The following is a 19,940-nucleotide window of genomic DNA, read 5'->3' on the forward strand; positions in this document are numbered from 1 at the left end:
CCATGCGATTATTATTTGTTCCAGTGGATGCAAGACGCTTTAGAGGATACACACTTTGATAATTTGGAAGAAGTGCGAAAATTCGTCGACGAATGGGTCAACTGAAAAGAAGAGTCATTTTATCGTCATCTCTTGCCAGAAAGATGGGAAAAAATTATAGAAAAGGAAGGAAAATATTTTGATGAAGGTATTCATTCATTATCATATTTAAATACATGCGTTTTTGAGCAAAAAAACCCTCAAAACTAAATCACACCCCTAATAAGATATTGTCTCTGCAAATCGTGTTTCCCGCGCGTGCTTATTGAATAACGTACTTTCCTTACGAGATAAATCGAGAGTTCGACTGACCATACTATTGCCGATCCGTAATAGTGTGTTGAGCTCCAGTTTCGCGCGGTCGCAAAGTAGGAGGATGTTCTCTCTATGCTCGTGACTCGTGTAGGCGCTGTCGGTGAAGTCTTGCGTCCTCTCGACCACCGTTTCGAGCGCGGACGTGAGTGTCCCGCGGCAGCCCGGTTCCAGTAAAGTCATCCTCGTTGTTTCAACGAGCCTCTCAAAGTGTTTCAATGCCGAGCAAACGGTACTGCTGTCCCAGTCTTCCTGCTGCGGGCTCTGCAAGTAACGGCGAATCGTGTGCTCGTAAAAGAGAGGTACATTTTATGCACGAAGGAATCTTCTCGCAACGATCCGAGCTTCCAATCATTTTAAGCGAGAACAAATTGCACAGTCACGTGTCACGTAAATCTACAATATCGGAAAATGTTAACGACGACGCGTGAGTGTGACGCGAGATTGGTGTTGAATCGTTTTTAGAGAGATTTTAGAGAGACATCACGCTCCGGAGCGTTCCACTTTGGCCGGGGATCATCTACAATCACTTCAAAATCGATTATGTCGAAGTGGTAGTACTTAAGTGTAAAATACAAGGGTGGTTATATATTTTTCTAGCACAGTTAAAGGTCGTTCATCGTGACCGCGTTGCTCCTTCAGGGGACCGAGAAGCTTTCGGCGAGGCACGTGGGAAGAATCCTCGTCTCGTGCTCGACGCCGAAAGAAATCTAGCCGCATCGCGAAGCGAACCGATATGCAAATGCGAGCGTACAATTTGGCACGACGCGGATAACCCGTCGCCATCTTTATGATGGTCGTTCCGGCGCCACTTATGGCGCGACGATTCCCCATTGCCGCGATAAAAACCACTCCTGAAGTAACAATCGGATGGAGTCTTTATAAACTCGAGACCGCGATCCGCGCCAACGATGTCGCGAATTACCCGCGATTTCTTTGCGCTGTAATTTTAAACGCTATACCTGATGTCGATAAAGAGAAAGAGAGAAAGAGAACAGCTGCGTTGCGCAGATAATTTATGATTTACGTAATTTTTTCACGTGAAGCTACTTTTCAATGATACCACTCGAACGTAATGAGTCCGACGCGGAGTGGCCCGTTTCAGTTCCACCGCGAGTGAATGTGAAATTCAGCAGTTTCATTTATCGTCGATTTCGCTACTTTCTATCGCGTATCTCGCTCCCAATTCTCGTTATTTTTTTTCATCATCATAGTTTGGCCGCGTCGCTGTTAAATTTTAGCGCTGTTAATCTTTCTTCGTTATCGTTCGTTTAAGGGGGGAGCCTGCTTTAGAACGCTGAAAATAAGGTATATTTTACGAATTGTTTTTGGAGAAACTATACAGCGGATCATTATAAAACTTTTATGTATTTATTAGTACATGTTTAAAGATAAAAAAATTATTTTTTTATTTGAATATATCGCTTGTAGAGGTCGTCCTGGAGAAATCTTAATGCAGCCGCGTCGCCGGCGTTGCAAATTGGTGAGCATTCTCCTGCCTCCAAATTTCGTCTAAACTGAAAAATTGAAATGTGTTCTCGTTATTTATGAATTCCCATCGTCGATGAACCAAAGAGAGAAGAAAAAAGTTGAAAAGTGCCAAAATGGTGGAGCTTAGAACACAAAAGTACGATTTTTAGGCAAAGGTTTTGAACTTTTTCATGCAAAAATAATTGTTTAACTTAATGTTTTTATGAATATTAAAGGTTCATCGACGATGGGAATTCATAAATAACGAGAAAATATTTCAATTTTTCAGTTTGGATGAAATTTGGAGGCAGGAGAATGCTCACGAATTTGCAATGCCGGCTGCACGAAGATGCCTCCAGGACGACCTCTACAGGCGATATATTCAAATAAAAAAATAATTTTTTTATCTTTAAACATGTACTAATAAATGCATCAAAGTTTTATAATGATCCGCTGTATAGTTTCTCCAAAAAAATTCGTAAAATTATACCTTATTTTCAACGTTCTAAAGCAGGCTCCCCCCTTAATTCAGTTTTATCGAGAACATTTTCGATATCCGGTACCGTTAACGAAGGGCGCCGATGGAAGGAACAGATCAACTGGAATTCACATGGACACGTGGAAGGCGCCTCCAGTAAATCCTTAGTTTCTCGGAGTCGTGTCAATAGCGTCAGCAATTGATTACGTATACATTGCGATCCTAATTGATATTCGTAGGACATACTGATTCCTCCGCTAGCATCTTCGGACCGCCGCTTATCGATTACGTGCCAGGCCAGACATCGCGCCGTTATTTATGGTTTCTCGAACTTTGATGGTATAGACGGGATCGTATCGATATCTCGTTTACAACTTCTGCAAGGGCATGCGAGAGCCAAGGTCGTTTAAATTGCACATTAGGGAGCGCTTCGTAAATCACAATTTGGCGGACGAAGGCTCTTTGGAGCACGTCCAAAGCTTTCGGAAACATTTTACCGCGCACGGTCTTCTCTCTTTCTGATCTTCATGATACGAATATATGCGTGTTCGATGCAGCAGAACAATGAGGATATGAGCGCCTGGGAGCCCGCGTATTTGGCAATCGCGATTATTTCTTGGCAAGTTTCCTGACTTGCGAGAAAATGTCCTCGTGGGTAATTACTCTACTGTTCTAACGTTTATTCTGCAATTGTTCGCCGTTTCGTGAATTAACGTCGTTCGCGGAAGGTCGAAGAAATTAATGGCTGCTAGAAAAAGATAGCATCTCGCACGCTCGCGAACCACATGTACAATTACTCTACCCGCAACCGATTTAAGGGGGGAGCCTGCTTTAGAACGCTGAAAATAAGGTATATTTTACGAATTGCTTTTGGAGAAACTATACAGCGGATCATTATAAAACTTTTATGTATTTATTAGTACATGTTTAAAGATAAAAAAAATTATTTTTTGATTTGAATATATCGCTTGTAGAGGTCGTCCTGGAGAAATCTTAGTGCAGCCGCGTCGCCGGCGTTGCAAATTGGTGAGCATTCTCCTGCCTCCAAATTTCGTCTAAACTGAAAAATTGAAATATGTTCTCGTTATTTATGAATTCCCATCGTCGATGAACCAAAGAGAGAAGAAAAAAGTTGAAAAGTGCCAAAATGGTGGAGCTTAGAACACAAAAGTACGATTTTTAGGCAAAGGTTTTGAACTTTTTCATGCAAAAATAATTGTTTAACTTAATGTTTTTATGAATATTAAAGGTTCATCGACGATGGGAATTCATAAATAACGAGAAAATATTTCAATTTTTCAGTTTGGATGAAATTTGGAGGCGGGAGAATGCTCGCCAATTTGCAATGCCGGCTGCACTAAGATGCCTCCAGGACGACCTCTACAGGCGATATATTCAAATCAAAAAATAATTTTTTTATCTTTAAACATGCACTAATAAATGCATCAAAGTTTAATAATGATCCGCTGTATAGTTTCTCCAAAAAAATTCGTAAAATTATACCTTATTTTCAACGTTCTAAAGCAGGCTCCCCCCTTAATACCGAGATCGCGCGAAATGCTATCATCTTTTCGCAAAAATCGGTTTTTTGCGAGACACTCTCCGATACCTCGAGCGGCCTTGGCGTGGAGCACAGACGTTCCGATCGTCGGCAGTATTAGCCAAGATGTGGGATTAAGGGGGGGAGCCTGCTTTAGAACGCTGAAAATAAGGTATATTTTACGAATTGTTTTTGGAGAAACTATACAGCGGATCATTATAAAACTTTGATGCATTTATTAGTACATGTTTAAAGATAAAAAAATTATTTTTTTATTTGAATATATCGCTTGTAGAGGTCGTCCTGGAGAAATCTTAGTGCAGCCGCGTCGCCGGCGTTGCAAATTGGTGAGCATTCTCCTGCCTCCAAATTTCGTCTAAACTGAAAAATTGAAATGTGTTCTCGTTATTTATGAATTCCCATCGTCGATGAACCAAAGAGAGAAGAAAAAAGTTGAAAAGTGCCAAAATGGTGGAGCTTAGAACACAAAAGTACGATTTTTAGGCAAAGGTTTTGAAATTTTTCATGCAAAAATTATTGTTTAACTTAATGTTTTTATGAATATTAAAGGTTCATCGACGATGGGAATTCATAAATAACGAGAAAATATTTCAATTTTTCAGTTTGGATGAAATTTGGAGGCGGGAGAATGCTCGCCAATTTACAATGCCGGCTGCACTAAGATGCCTCCAGGACGACCTCTACAGGCGATATATTCAAATAAAAAAATAATTTTTTTATCTTTAAACATGTACTAATAAATGCATCAAAGTTTTATAATGATCCGCTGTATAGTTTCTCCAAAAAAATTCGTAAAATTATACCTTATTTTCAACGTTCTAAAGCAGGCTCCCCCCTTAATACCGAGATCGCGCGAAATGCTATCATCTTTTCGCAAAAATCGGTTTTTTGCGAGACACTCTCCGATACCTCGAGCGGCCTTGGCGTGGAGCACAGACGTTCCGATCGTCGGCAGTATTAGCCAAGATGTGGGATTAAGGGGGGGAGCCTGCTTTAGAACGCTGAAAATAAGGTATATTTTACGAATTGTTTTTGGAGAAACTATACAGCGGATCATTATAAAACTTTATGCATTTATTAGTACATGTTTAAAGATAAAAAAATTATTTTTTTATTTGAATATATCGCTTGTAGAGGTCGTCCTGGAGAAATCTTAGTGCAGCCGCGTCGCCGGCGTTGCAAATTGGTGAGCATTCTCCTGCCTCCAAATTTCGTCTAAACTGAAAAATTGAAATATCTTCTCGTTATTTATGAATTCCCATCGTCGATGAACCAAAGAGAGAAGAAAAAAGTTGAAAAGTGCCAAAATGGTGAAGCTTAGAACACAAAAGTACGATTTTTAGGCAAAGTTTTTGAACTTTTTCATGCAAAAATAATTGTTTAACTTAATGTTTTTATGAATATTAAAGGTTCATCGACGATGGGAATTCATAAATAACGAGAAAATATTTCAATTTTTCAGTTTGGATGAAATTTGGAGGCGGGAGAATGCTCGCCAATTTACAATGCCGGCTGCACTAAGATGCCTCCAGGACGACCTCTACAGGCGATATATTCAAATCAAAAAATAATTTTTTTATCTTTAAACATGCACTAATAAATGCATCAAAGTTTAATAATGATCCGCTGTATAGTTTCTCCAAAAAAATTCGTAAAATTATACCTTATTTTCAACGTTCTAAAGCAGGCTCCCCCCTTAAACGCGATCAAGTCAGGGAAAAACGTTTCCCTCTTTTGTGGGCGTTTCTACTCGAGTATCCTCTCGCAACAGACGGCGCTTACCTGCGAATTCGAGTAGGATTGCGACTCGCTGCAGTCCAGCACACCATCCTTCACGACGTAATGTATCAGATCCATCGCTCTTCTCATCTGGCAAAAAACGGTGTCTCTGTTCTCCTTCGCGGACGGGCATTCGGGATGCCTCAAGCACGTCTTGCTGGACGTGAGCAACATCATGGTACTCCTCTCCAGGACCTGTCGAGCCGCGGCCATCTGCGCGCGTCGCCTCTCGTCTTTGAGATCGTTCTGAAAGATGAGAAACGTCGGGCGTTTAATTAAATTCCGATTGCGCCGTGTAAGCCAATCGCGCGCACGTGCGGCGACGAGCTGTAATAGACGCGAATTGCGGGAGAAGGATCTCACCTGACGATCACCCGTTAGATGCGCCAGCTCGACCATCTCGCCTCCAAATTGGCTGAACGCCTTGACGAATTCGGTGAAATTCGAGACGCTCTCGAGCCGGCCGAGACTGCGGGCGACCTTATCCTTGGCGTGGAGCAGTTGATTGACCACGACGATGTCCGCCAGGAGGAGAACCTTCGTCACCGAGCCCAGAAGACATCTGGCAGCTCTCACGACGGAGCCTCGGTCGGCCAGGCTGTCCCCCAAGGCACATTCGCATAACTTCTCGATCGCCGAGCCTGCAACCGTAATGCAAAATCGATCGTCAGGCTGCTGCATCCTCCAATTTGAACGTGGCACGTCTGCAGGCACTGGAGTATGTGTCAAGTCTATTCGTCCGCTAAATCTCGCGGCGGGAGAGTTAATTCTCGAGGGGGGGAGATCGATCGGACGAATTCCGAGCGAGCGCGTGGCAGACGGGAATGCCGATGAATTAAACATCGCGCCTTTTTTACCGTGTGTCACCGTAAAATCGGAGTAACTGATTTAATTATGAACGGGCCTTTCTCGACACACATACCCTCTCTCTTCTCCTCCTGAGTAACAGCAACTGTGAATAATTGGACGCTCTTAAGTGTCCGTAATTAGCTAGTTCACTTCACTCGTTGTCGGTCGTCTGAACAACTAGACAACAGCAGCATTGAATTATTCGATAAGAAATGATGTGCATAGGCGAAGCTGACGGCCGTATTATGAAACATATGGCACGTCACAAAGAGTTGATCCTTAAATAATCATTGTTCATTCAATCTATCAACTGCGCTCTTTCGAGACTTCTTAAATAGTTCATTATTTCAAGAATCGTATAAAAAGATTGACAGAAATAATTCCTCATGGTCGATATTTAATTGGATTAACTAGATAATAAGAGCCTGTATAATAATGTACCTGTGATACCGAGATTAAAAACAGAATAGAAAACATAACAGAGAGAGTAGAATTTTCTTTTCCAAGACGCACTTACGTGCAACGTTTTCTAATAATAACGTCATCGATCGGAAGCACTTGAAGCGTGAGACGCGGGAGGATGTACGGAGTGTTACACTGTACCATTAAATAGTTATTTCCTGAATTAGAGCCGTTAGTGGGAGACACAATATCACCGCCGGCTATTGCCGATGTGTATTAATTGTTCGTCGCTATTAAGGGCACACGATATCCTAAACTGCACACTGCGCTGTGACGAGAATCGATGGGGGAGCGATAGATAATCATCAATCTATTTCTCTGTACTTTATGCAATAATGTGCAGGAAAATGCTCGTTCCGAACAATCAAGCGAAACAATATCCACCTCCATTTATAACATAAATTGCCTTTAACGTTCCATCGTCCGCATGGCATGTTTCCATTCAATCATTTATTCGTTAATTTCGCTTTTCTGGATAGTTTTCTCATCAACTCGATGTTTTTCAACTTTTCTCATAGGCCGCAGCAAATTATCCTCCTCGCTCATACCTCTCGGTGGAAGTTTGTTCATAGTTTCACTTGATAAATACTTTGCTCACGAGTTAACGAGGAGAGTCTTCGTCGCTCCTCTTAAATGATTAATTGCTCGGTAGGATTTTCAAAATTACTGGAATTATTGAGATTATAAAGCGCATAACTAAGATATCTAGTATATCTTTCGCGGAAAAGATTTTTAAAGAAAATTGGGTATTTTATGTAAAGATATCGCAGTGAATGTCTCCCGTTTGTGCGTTGCACTCCATATTGCTCTTTTAGAGGGCAGAATGTCCTATATTCCTCCATCGAAGCGATTTAGCAAAGCTGTGCTAGCATTGTAAGATCAGCCAGCTTGATACGGAATCCTTATAGCGTTTTACACTGGCTAACTGTTACGTATAAGTAGAGATCTTGACCTAATTTCAGAAGTGGTTGGAGCACACCGATTCCGTACGATTTCACGTAATCTACGTGCTCGATGACCAAATAATCGATCGGCTTCTCGCGTTCTCGTCGAAAATGTTGTGCGCCCTTGCAAAACCACGTTTTCCACAGTGCTGCTTGAAATACCACGTAACTTCCTATCACAAAGCACGACAGAGAGGAAGGTAAACACGAACGAGCGCTGTTTCTCTTCTTTGAAATTTGCATTTTGTTTGGTTAATCATCAAAGGGTTACCGTAATTACCACAAAGCGGGAATCAGCTAACGGTCGTGCAACACGCGAACAGGCGAGCGGATAATTTCGCCGATGGAAGGGTCTGCGCCTCGAAAAGTTTTGGTCCTCGGTGAGACATTTCCAAGCGCAACGTAGCGCATACAGCATGGCGCGCGTCGAGCTCGGCCTCGATATTGGTATCTCGGTGCATCCGGTGGATTGCATTTCGAGAGATTGCTCGGATGCAGAAATGCGTGTCCCGAAAGTGCGCTCCTCCATGATTCACTAGGCGGTGCAGGCATGTCAAACGGGAGATTGACGTCGGTGTTTTTGATTTTCTTCCTGGCCACCAGTGAAGAGAGCCATTTTTCTGCGATGGAGATTAATCGGCGAACACGCCACGTTATTCTGTCCCGATTTGTTACGCAGATGCGAGGGTGCGAAACGTGCGAGGAAGCAGCTGTAGATCACCGTCACGAAATTCCGTGAAATTTCGGAAAGCCAAAGTAAACCTCCCTAGTAGATGCGTATCAATTGCGGTAATCGCCGCCTTCGTAAGTTTCCGTTCGCACGCGATGATATTGAAAGAATAATTATGCATTGCTGGCTCGCGTGATTAAGGGAACTTTCGTCCCTTAAAATGAGTAATTTCCTTTTCGATGAGCAGTAAGGGTGTGATCGAATCGACATCATGATACTGTTCCTGAATCTCTGTCATTATACACGAGATTTGTTGATCTCGCCCATCGTGATATATTTCTGTTGTTCTGAAACAGAAAAGTTCTCTTGTGGTTACACTATTGAATTGATATAATTTCCTGAATTTTAAGCGGCACATCGAAGACGTTGTTTAAATTATTATATCTTGTCGATGTATGAGATATCTTTAATATCCTTAACATCATTCTATTGGGTCATTAAGTATGAAACTTTACAAATAGAACATAAACTTTTGCATTTTTTGGCACATGGACATGATTTATTTTCAATCGAAGTATGCGCCCGTGTTATCTACACACTTCTGCCATTTTAGTGGTAGTTGGTCTATGCCTCTACTATAGAAGCCAGGAGTACGGGAATCGATGAAGTCGCGGAAGGCTGTTTCGACTGCCTGTTGAGAATTGAACAATTTTCCCACCAACAAGTTGTCCAAATTCCGGAAGAAGTGATAGTCGGTAGGTGATAGATCTGGTGAATATGGTGGATGACGGAGAGTTTCCAATTCCAACTCTCGTAGCTTTGCCACGGTCAGTCGTGCAGTGTGCGGTCGAGCATTATCATGCAACAGGATTGCCATTGACCGATTGACCAATTTCGGTTGTTTAATAGCAAGTTGTTGCATCATTTCGTCCAGTTGCTTGCAATATACTTCAGCCGTTATCGATGTACCAGGTTTCATAAAGTTGTAGTAGATAACACCTGACCCGGACCACCAAACAGTCACCATAAGCTTCTTCTGTGTAATGTTGGGTTTCGCGTGATGTCTCGGTGGTTCATCAGCGTTCAACCACTGATGTGAGCGTTTACGATTGTCGTAGAGTATCCACTTTTCATCGCAGGTCACAATTCGATTAAAAAAAGATTCATTTTTGTGACGGGAAAGCAAAGAAAGGGAAGCCTCTAGACGTTGCGCCTGCTGCGCATCGGTCGATTCGTGCGGGACCCATTTGTCCAACTTCTTTATCTTACCGATTGCAGCTAAATGAACCAATATGTTGGGTATGGAAACATTGAATATCGATGCCAATTCACGTGTACTTTGAGATGGATCGGACTCTACTACGGCTCTCAAGTGATCATTATCCACCTTCGTCTTTGGTCTTCCACGTGGCTCATTAGCGAGGCTGAAATCTCCATCTCTGAAGTTTTTGAACCAATTGCCCACCGTTGCTTTAGTAGTTGAACCTTCACCAAATACAGCGTTGATATTACGAGCCGTCTCCGACCCCTGTGGTTCCACGGCGGAACTCATATTCATAAATCACACGAATTTTGGACTTTTCCATAGTTCTATAAAAAAGAATTCACCAATAAAACTAATGAAGATATTTGAACAAACAAATATGACATTTGAAGAGCGAACATACATCTATCACACTAACCTAACCTGATACTGACGTTTGGCGCCAAATTTGAGATAACAAATGTTAAAGATGGCGCTTTTACATTTGTAAAGTTTCATCCATGTGTTGAAAGAACATTACTCTCTTTATGCGATGCATATCGGCGGACACGCATTGGTGGTGCGAGTGGTTTCGTGCTGATCGGCGGACGTCGTCAAATTGCGAACGCAAACAGTGCGAAATGACGGTTTACGATAACCGTGATAACGCAGACATAGCTGGCGATCAATGTGACTAATGAATCGCCAACTTTACTCGTTAGCGGATCGTTTACCCGCATTTACCACCCGCGCTATTAAATCGATTCGGTATTTATCTTATGTTTCTTCGCGTTAATTGTATCTCTGTTTGTGCAGGTGATTTTCGCTCGCGCAATTTTGCGCGGATTTCAGCAGCCAACGCAAATCCAATGTGTTACTTCTCTTATCAATATTTACGACGGTTCTGTCCGCCTTTTTACCGTCTCTCTACCGTCCAGACTGCTAAAGTACATCCGTAAATTTATACCGCGTTTTCCCAAGCGACATTCCATGATAAAAATCGCTCCCTCGCGGCTCCGATGCGCCGGAAGCTTTTTTATTGTTCGACTGGATATACTCGCTGGCGTAAAAAATGGATTTATCGATGTTGCGCCAGGGAAACGTCGGCTTATTTACCATCGCACCTAGATCGGAGACGTGAGGAATACCACGGTGCGGTATCACCGGTGTTTGATTTCAAAACTACCAACGATTACGGTATTTGCCCGATCGATCGGAGCATGTTAATCTGTTTGGTCAACGTCGCGTGATACAATTAACCGCAGTGTACAAATAGCGCAGAGTGGACAGTGCATTAATTCTGCGAAACGTTCATGTCTCACGCCAAAAATTTTGATTCGCTTTCGCGCTAAAATAAAATACTTATGAAAGCATTGCATCAACCAGATTTGGAAAGATAATCACGATGAGAATAGCTTGATGGTGTTTGCGCGAAGACAATGTCCACACACGGGCGACCGTGTGAGAGAAGACGACTGTTGTCTGACGTTGATCGATGTAATTGCGAACGGCAGTACGGTATTCTGCCGTGGGGTAGGTGCACACACGAAAATTCCGGGACTGCGAAATTCACGGGGCGCTTTCTCTCGATATTAGCCTCGGCATTTTCCCAGATCCGCTCGAAAGCGCCGACGATTTCCTTCGGTCTCGCCTCGTCGTTCGATACTTCAATTCTCGGGCAATTTATTTTCGCTCCGCGCCGACGATATTTCCAGCCCGCTATCTGCATGTAACCGTTTTATTGCCAATTATCCCGAATTCGATCTCCGCGCTTCCCCGCGTCCGTTGTTTCTCTCGTACACGTTGTGATTCCGATTGATTACCGGCAACCATATCGCTACTGGAAACTCAAACCGAGGATCAGGGTACCGGAAGGAGAAGCGTATCCCACAGGTATCCTCAATGTGGCGATACTAAATGATACGCATTAACGTACTCGGAAGTACGGGACGCATAATTCTTCCAGTAATTACCACTCAGAGAAATTACAACGCGGTTGATATCACAAGCACATACGGTGCACGCGTATCCATCATCGGATGCGCGTAATTGCCGGCGGACTCGTATAAGCACGTTTACGCATATGCGACCAGACAAGTGAGACTTGTAAGAGGCGAAAAATAACTAGGAGACCTGCCTTAGATTTAAACTCGAACTCTCCGGGATCCCTGGTTCACACGCCTAGGTCTTAGGCTGTACGGCCAATACTCCTACTGTTGTGATCAACATGTTTTCATTCTGATCCTCCATACGACCTGTCAGTCTCGACTATCTTTCCAGATCTTACAGCTCGGCCAGCCTGACATTACATTCGTCCCCGAATGTCTCCAAATCGTCGGTTCACTCCACTTGAGTCCCTCCCAACATCCATTTTTGGTTCACTCTTCTGAGTCCCTCCCAACATCCATTTTTGGTTCACTCTTCTGAGTCCCTCCCAACCTCCATGTTGGTTCACTCCTCTGAGTCCGTCCCGACCTCCATGTTGGTTCACTTCTCTGAGTCCGTCCCGACCTCCATGTTCAGGCTTCACTACCGGCCAGCTGCTTCTCAACTCCCTCCTCTCCGAGGGGTAGCGGATAAATCTCAACTGTCTTCGAGGGGTAGCGGATTTTATTCCACTTCTGAATTGTAAGAGGCGAAAAATAACTAGGAGACTGCCTTAGATTTGAACTCGAACTCTCCGGGATCCCTGGTTCACACGCCTAGGTCTTAGGCTGTACGGCCAATACTCCTACTGTTGTGATCAACATGTTTTCATTCTGATCCTCCATACGACCTGTCAGTCTCGACTATCTTTCCAGATCTTACAGCTCGGCCAGCCTGACATTACATTCGTCGCCGAATGTCTCCAAATCGTCGGTTCACTCCACTTGAGTCCCTCCCAACATCCATTTTTGGTTCACTCTTCTGAGTCCCTCCCAACATCCATTTTTGGTTCACTCTTCTGAGTCCCTCCCAACCTCCATGTTGGTTCACTCCTCTGAGTCCGTCCCGACCTCCATGTTCAGGCTTCACTACCGGCCAGCTGCTTCTCAACTCCCTCCTCTCCGAGGGGTAGCGGATGAATCTCAACTGTCTTCGAGGGGTAGCGGATTTTATCCCACTTCTGAATTGTAAGAGGCGAAAAATAACTAGGAGACTGCCTTAGATTTGAACTCGAACTCTCCGGGATCCCTGGTTCACACGCCTAGGTCTTAGGCTGTACGGCCAATACTCCTACTGTTGTGATCAACTTGTTTTCATTCCGATCCTCTATACGACCTGTCAGTCTCGACTATCTTTCCAGATCTTACAGACTGTTCCTGAACGTTGCTCTATCCCGCCTCGTTTTTTCCTCCCTTAGCCGGGTGTATAAATTTGGCGTGTCGCCACTTATCTTTCACGGCGGTTGCTTTCCGTCGCGTTCGCTGTAGCCGTTTCGCCGGTTTAAGTGCTCTGTTGAGCATCGAAAATAGCGTTATCCTCGGGCGAGGAAGGGAGCGTAAAACCAGGCGCTCCTCTCTCGGTAATCGCATCCGCGATCCGCCACAGTCGCTGCGCAGCACAGCTGTGCTTCGATCTTCTTCATCCCCCGCGGCCTTTCATCTTCCGGTTTCGTGACGATCCTCCGTGGCGATAGCTGGCAAGGCTCGAGGCAGGCTGCATCGGATCGATGATCCGTGCGCGAAAACCACCGACGATTTATACAAATTCATCGCGTGCTGTGTCATAGTGAATCCCGGCGGCACGATAGCGTTCGCAGCTCCACGGTTGGTTACACTCACGGCGTCCGATTTACACGCGATACCAGGCGAGGCGATTTGTTCAGAGTCATGTGGATGGCAAGGCTCGCATGACTCGTGGCACGAGCACACCGAGTAATATCGGTGCTCTTTCGACGTTATTTCATTATCTCGAATTGATACGTCTGCGTGGCCCCCGCGGATAAGTAATTCGCCGTACTTCTGGTCTGGCAATCGCGAATCCTCATCTTGCCTGGCAATCTCTTATCGATCCCGCGAACCTGCGGGACACGTCGTTTCAGATTGTATTGAGACTCGTCCGACCTCGGTTATATATTGTGACGAAAGCAAGCTCGGTTTATAATTTATGTAACGCCGCTTTCCCTTGCAGCGCAAGATCGATGACAGCGGGGGAGAATAACTCGCACAATAATAGCGTTTCTTCGGCGAATGATTGATTCCCGCGCCGTCCATGCAAGAATCCTCCCATGGGCGGGTCCCTCATCTCGACTAAGTTCCGCGGCAGCCTTAAAAAATTTCGAGGAAACATCACTTTCGCATCTGGCGATACACGACATCAATCTCCTGCTCTCGCGAAATCTCTCCTGGGGATCTCCAATTTTGCGACGCCGGATCAAGACCGCCGTGAGTGTTTCACCTCGTCATGGTTACCATTCTTCCCGGAGGAGCGAACAGGTGTGCTGGAAAGAGATATCCGTGGCCTCTACTTCGGCCATTACTTCTCCGCGATTTGGCGAAGACACAGAGGTTGGCAGGGGGAGGCTTCTCGCATGTAGGTGGCGAAAAACCTTTCAAGGTTCGGCGAAACTGGGTCATCGCGCGCCGCGCTACCACGCTTCGCGGCAAGTACGCCGGGATTCGTCATCGTTCCGCAATGTGCACCTTAGCGTAAAAGCACAAGGGGAAGACGTAATCTGTCGCGGCCAACGACGATAAGACCTCGTGGAGGGACGTTCAAAGGTTATCCGCTTCATCCTCGCGTGTACGGAGGTTTTCCGGCTTGCGTGCTTCCGGAGATTGTCCGCACAAGGTTGGGCATCAGAGGCGCTATTTGTATCCTCTCACTGTATGTACGAGATGCCGAGTATTTAAGCCTTTAATCCGAGAACGTTCCCTTACGCAAGTACGCGATGCCAAAGCATTCGATACCCGATGAGGAGCCCTTAACGCTCGTACGCTCGTTCGCCATGTGTTCCTTCTCTTTTTCTCTCGCAAAAAGGGAGAGAGATTGAGACGCTAAGCTAAAACACCGAGCTGCACGCTGAAGGAGTACGTTATCGGTCGTTCTGCACGAAACGAGGATCGTAAAGCGGCATCGGAGCAATTCGTGATGTGTTCCTTTAAATCTCTATGCGTCTGGTTTTCGTGACGAATTTTTTTGACGGACAATCGCTTTTAGATTGGCTTGACACGATGTTCAATACACATCGATTGAAAATAATGTTCAATTCAGAGATGAGAAAATTGTATTTCCGATTTATTATTTTCTTCTGTCTGTATCACAATTGACAGTTCTACATCACTGAGGCCCTGTCGATTTCTCGCGATTTTATTAGCGATATATAATTATTTTAAACGGCGTCGGCTCTGATTTTTTACGAGTTTATCCGCGGTATATAATCCTTTTAAACATTGACGAGAGAAGTACGTAATTGCTCGAAGTAACGTCATTCGCGGACGAAAATTATTGGAATTATTCGGTATGAATATAATGCAATTTGTTTTCGAGACGGAGATAATCTTTCAATAAAGCTCTAATATATGATAATAGTGATTAAAGCACCAAAATGTATTCGCAATATGAATATGTAATTAAGTTTGTAAATTACGTAGAAGTTTAATCATAATATCGCCCCCTGCTTTCTCTGCATTATTTTTATTCGCTAGATTAATTGTTTCTCGTACGGCTTCGTGAATAATGACGTTGCAAATTGTTGCACCGCTCGCTATCAAAATGAATTGTTTTTCTTGATGAACTACAGAATTCCGCATTATAGAGAGATCTGAATTAATGGATTTGATTCCTTGCAAGCACCTCATACACAATCCTTTTAAAGTCCCAGCCAGACTGACAGCATAAATCTTTCTTTGGTGAATATCTGCTTTTCAAGTGCTTTCAGCAGGTTCATCACGATCTTTTTCGTTTGACGTTGTTGTGGACGATCGATTTTTCGTCGCCTGTTACCATACGTTTCAAAAATGGATCATTTTCCTCACGTTTCAAAAGAGAATCGCAGATGTCAATACGCTTAGTGAGATGAATTTCTTTGAGCTCACGTGGTACCCAAATATCGAGCTTACTAATGTATCCAAGTCGTTTTAAATGGTTTTCAACACTCGATTTCGATATGTTAAGATTCTCAGCAATCTCTCGTGTCGTTAAACGCCGATTGGAATCGATCAGTGCCTTTATTTTGTCATCAATTTCGATTGGCCTTCCCGAGCGTGGTGCATCTTTCACTTTAAAATCTCCAGATCGAAATTTAGTAAACCAATTTTGACACTGCCGCAGTTTTAAAGCATCTTCGCCATATATTGGGTTGGCCAAAAAGTAATTGCGTTTTTTTTATATAAATAAAAGGCGAATTTTTCATGGGAAACAAAAACTTTATTAAACAATATATTGTCCATTTTGTTTGATTATCTTTTGCCATTTTTCAGGCAACTTCACGATTCCGCGCTCAAAAAAGTTCTTATCTTTTTCAGCAAAAAACAATTCCAACAACGATTTCATATCCTCATCAGCAGTAAAGGTTTTACCATTCAAGGCGTTTTGCAAAGAACGAAACCAATGGTAATCTGCTGGTGCCAGGTCTGGCGAATATGGTGGATGTGGTAACACATCCCATCCAAGCTGCAACAATTTTTCACGAGTGACCAAACTTGTACGTGGTCTAGCGTTATCATGGTGAAACGCAACACCTTTGCGATTCACCAATTCTCGACGTTTCTGTTTGATGGCATCGTTTAATTTATCCAGTTGACGACAGTATACGTCTGAATTAATGGTTTGATTCCTTGCAAGCAGCTCAAAATACACAATACTTTTAGAGTCCCACCAGACTGACAGCATAATCTTTCTTTGGTGAATATCTGCTTTTCAAGTGCTTTCAGCAGGTTCATCACGATCTTTTTCGTTTGGCGTTGTTGTGGACGATCGATTTTTCGTCGCCTGTTATCATACGTTTCAAAAATCGATCATTTTCCTCACGTTTCAAAAGAGAATCGCAGATGTCAATATGCTTAGTGAGATGAATTTCTTTGAGCTCACGTGGTACCAAAATATCGAGCTTACTAATGTATCCAAGTCGTTTTAAATGGTTTTCAACACTCGATTTCGATATGTTAAGATTCTCAGCAATCTCTCGTGTGGTTAAACGCCGATTGGAATCGATCAGTGCCTTTATTTTGTCATCATCAATTTCGATTGGCCTTCCCGAGCGTGGTGCATCTTTCACTTTAAAATCTCCAGATCGAAATTTAGTAAACCAATTTTGACACTGCCGCAGTTTTAAAGCATCTTCGCCATATATTGGGTTGGCCAAAAAGTAATTGCGTTTTTTTTATATAAATAAAAGGCGAATTTTTCATGGGAAACAAAAACTTTATTAAACAATATATTGTCCATTTTGTTTGATTATCTTTTGCCATTTTTCAGGCAACTTCACGATTCCGCGCTCAAAAAAGTTCTTATCTTTTTCAGCAAAAAACTATTCCAACAACGATTTGATATCCTCATCGGCAGTAAAGGTTTTACCATTCAAGGCGTTTTGCAAAGAACGAAACGAATGGTAATCTGATGGTGCCAGGTCTGGCGAATATGGTGGATGTGGTAACACATCCCATCCAAGCTGCAACAATTTTTCACAAGTGACCAAACTTGTACGTGGTCTAGCGTTATCATGGTGAAACGCAACACCTTTGCGATTCACCAATTCTCGACGTTTCTGTTTGATGGCATCGTTTAATTTATCCAGTTGACGACAGTATACGTCTGAATTAATGGTTTGATTCCTTGCAAGCAGCTCAAAATACACAATACCTTTAAAGTCCCACCAGACTGACAGCATAATCTTTCTTTGGTGAATATCTGCTTTTCAAGTGCTTTCAGCAGGTTCATCACGATCTTTTTCGTTTGACGTTGTTGTAGACGATCGATTTTTCGTCGCCTGTTATCATACGTTTCAAAAATCGATCATTTTCCTCACGTTTCAAAAGAGAATCGCAGATATCAATACGCTTAGTGAGATGAATTTCTTTGAGCTCATGTGCTACCCAAATATCGAGCTTACTAATGTATCCAAGTCGTTTTAAATGGTTTTCAACACTCGATTTCGATATGTTAAGATTCTCAGCAATCTCTCGTGTCGTTAAACGCCGATTGGAATTGATAAGTGCCTTTATTTTGTCATCATCAATTTCGATTGGCCTTCCCGAGCGTGGTGCATCTTTCACATTAAAATCTCCAGATCGAAATTTAGTAAACCAATTTTGACACTGCCGCAGTTTTAAAGCATCTTCGCCATATACATGACATAACTTTTTATGAGCTTGCACAGCGTTTTTCCCTTTTCGGAAGTAATAAAACAAAATATGAGGAAAATGTTCTTTTTGATTTTCCATTTTGAAATCGACGGCAAACAAACAATTGTTAACGAAATCGTGTGCTTTCTTTTTGTAAAACAAGCTTGAACTGTGAGTTGTTAACCTACATAATGAATTTGCGGTTTAGAATGAAGTTAGTTACATTTCAAGGTATGTATGTCCATCTATTGGAAAAAAACGCAATTACTTTTTGGCCAACCCAATATATATTAAATTATTTCGAAGAAATGCTAAACTAAACTTGGCAACATTCCCGAGAACATTAATGCAAATCGAGAGTATCTACCGTGCAAGAAAAGAGCGCAACTGCGTTTAAGTGGTCTCTTTACGGGTACAAGGCCGTTGGAAAATTGATGATCGCGGTGGGATTTGTTTAACAAATTGATCTTTTTATTTACCCACGAGCTATTGGCAACAAGAGCCCGAAGGGAGCTCTCAATTTGAGCGAACATTTGCGCGGCCTATCAGTGGTTTACAAGCCGATCAAGAATCTTCCGTAAAACAGATATTGCCAATAAAACCGGTTACTGCTATCGTGAATATCAATGAGGGGGTTGATGCCAACTGGTTTGTAGAAGCTGGTAGAACGTGGAGCGATGCAGAACAAGATTCGCGTTTGCCAGGACGGCTATTAATCCAGTCCAGGATTAAATATTAGGGTTGAATAGAGAGAGAGAGAGAGAGAGAGGAAAATAGGTAGGACAGGGGATGAATTTCTGTTCAGCGACGTGGTGAGAGTCCACATTACACTCGGACCGTACTATCCGTTTAATAATACAGCGACTTTAATTTTCCGAGTGTTATCAACAGTGCGAAAACTCGCGACGCGTTACCTCCTCTTGCAGTTACTCTTACCGAGACCGTTTGTTTTTTGCGGAAAAAGTTTTATGCCGCATGCAGCGACCGCTTTTGTTTCTTTTGAATTTCAGATATTTCCCTGCATATGTTCCCCTGACCAGAAGTTTCCCCTTACCCCCGAGAGCGAGCAGACGTGCTCGCTCGCGAAGCGATATTCTTGCCGAAATTTTACGAATCGAAAAACAACAAGAGAAAATTCTCTCTTGCTTTCGAGGAAACTAGTAGAGCGTATTTTTCTTTTCCGATGAAAATATTGCCATTGTAGCGCAACGAAATTAATAACAATGAGATTCTTCTGGATGTGACGTTCCGCGAGATGGATTCTGACGGTCGTTGACAGTTGAAATGCATAGAGCAGAAGCAAGACGAGACAACAAACACTTTCGCGGCTATTTTATCGCGCGAAGGATCGATGCGTTTTCATGTCGCGTCGTTTTTCCAGCTCGTGTCGACATCACGGAAAAACGCGGCGAAACGCCAGCGTACGATAAGCTAGAACAGCTCGGTGGGTGAAGGATTTATCGTGCGCTAGGGTTGCCGCGCGTGGAATTGCCGGTACCTTGCGGAAAGCTCGACGGATCTTGCTTGAGCGTGGAAAGCCCGGAGCTTTTGTGAGCTTACCGACAGCTGGTAGCTGAACTTCCATTCTTCTTCAAGAGGATGGACTTCACAGTTGGTCTGTCTGTTACCTTATTTATCCACTACAAGTATAAGCGTATGATCGAACATCAAGTCGCTGACGTAATTCACTGCCGTTCACTATATTTGAAATGAGCATGCAGACTTCATAAAAGCACATCCGTAGCTTGAAAAAATTTGAATTAAAATTTTCCGATAATAGCAGCATTTCTTGCTACATATTAAAAATTAAAAAAAACAGATGTGGAATAACGGGATCAAGTATAGTGGTTCGACTGGCACGTATGA

The 19,940-nt window shown here is 43.2% G+C and overlaps 1 protein-coding gene across 1 annotated transcript; it reads right to left on the reverse strand.

Moving 5' to 3' along the window:
• Window positions 1-231: 231 nt before the first annotated feature.
• Window positions 232-6,335, reverse strand: LOC113563259 (alpha-catulin-like). The gene is made up of 3 exons (XM_026974653.1): window positions 6,003-6,335; window positions 5,643-5,885; window positions 232-615 (listed from the first exon to the last, which is right to left on the reverse strand). Exons 1-3 carry the CDS (start codon window positions 6,318-6,320, stop codon window positions 259-261), a joined length of 918 nt encoding a protein of 305 aa, XP_026830454.1. The 5' UTR covers window positions 6,321-6,335; the 3' UTR covers window positions 232-258.
• Window positions 6,336-19,940: the final 13,605 nt, after the last annotated feature.

The sequence above is a fragment of the Ooceraea biroi genome, chromosome 13 (genome assembly GCF_003672135.1).
Source record: "Ooceraea biroi isolate clonal line C1 chromosome 13, Obir_v5.4, whole genome shotgun sequence".
In the NCBI taxonomy this organism is placed as follows: Eukaryota; Metazoa; Arthropoda; class Insecta; order Hymenoptera; family Formicidae; genus Ooceraea; species Ooceraea biroi.

Bases quoted from the DNA above. Each gene is read 5' to 3' on its own strand.
- LOC113563259 (XM_026974653.1), bottom strand. From the start codon at position 6,320: ATGCAGCAGCCTGACGATCGATTTTGCATTACGGTTGCAGGCTCGGCG. The intron at 5,886-6,002 runs GTGAGATCCTTC...CTCATCTTTCAG, and splicing joins ATCTAACGGGTGATCGTCAG to AACGATCTCAAAGACGAGAG. The intron at 616-5,642 runs GTAAGCGCCGTC...CGTTACTTGCAG, and splicing joins AATCCTACTCGAATTCGCAG to AGCCCGCAGCAGGAAGACTG.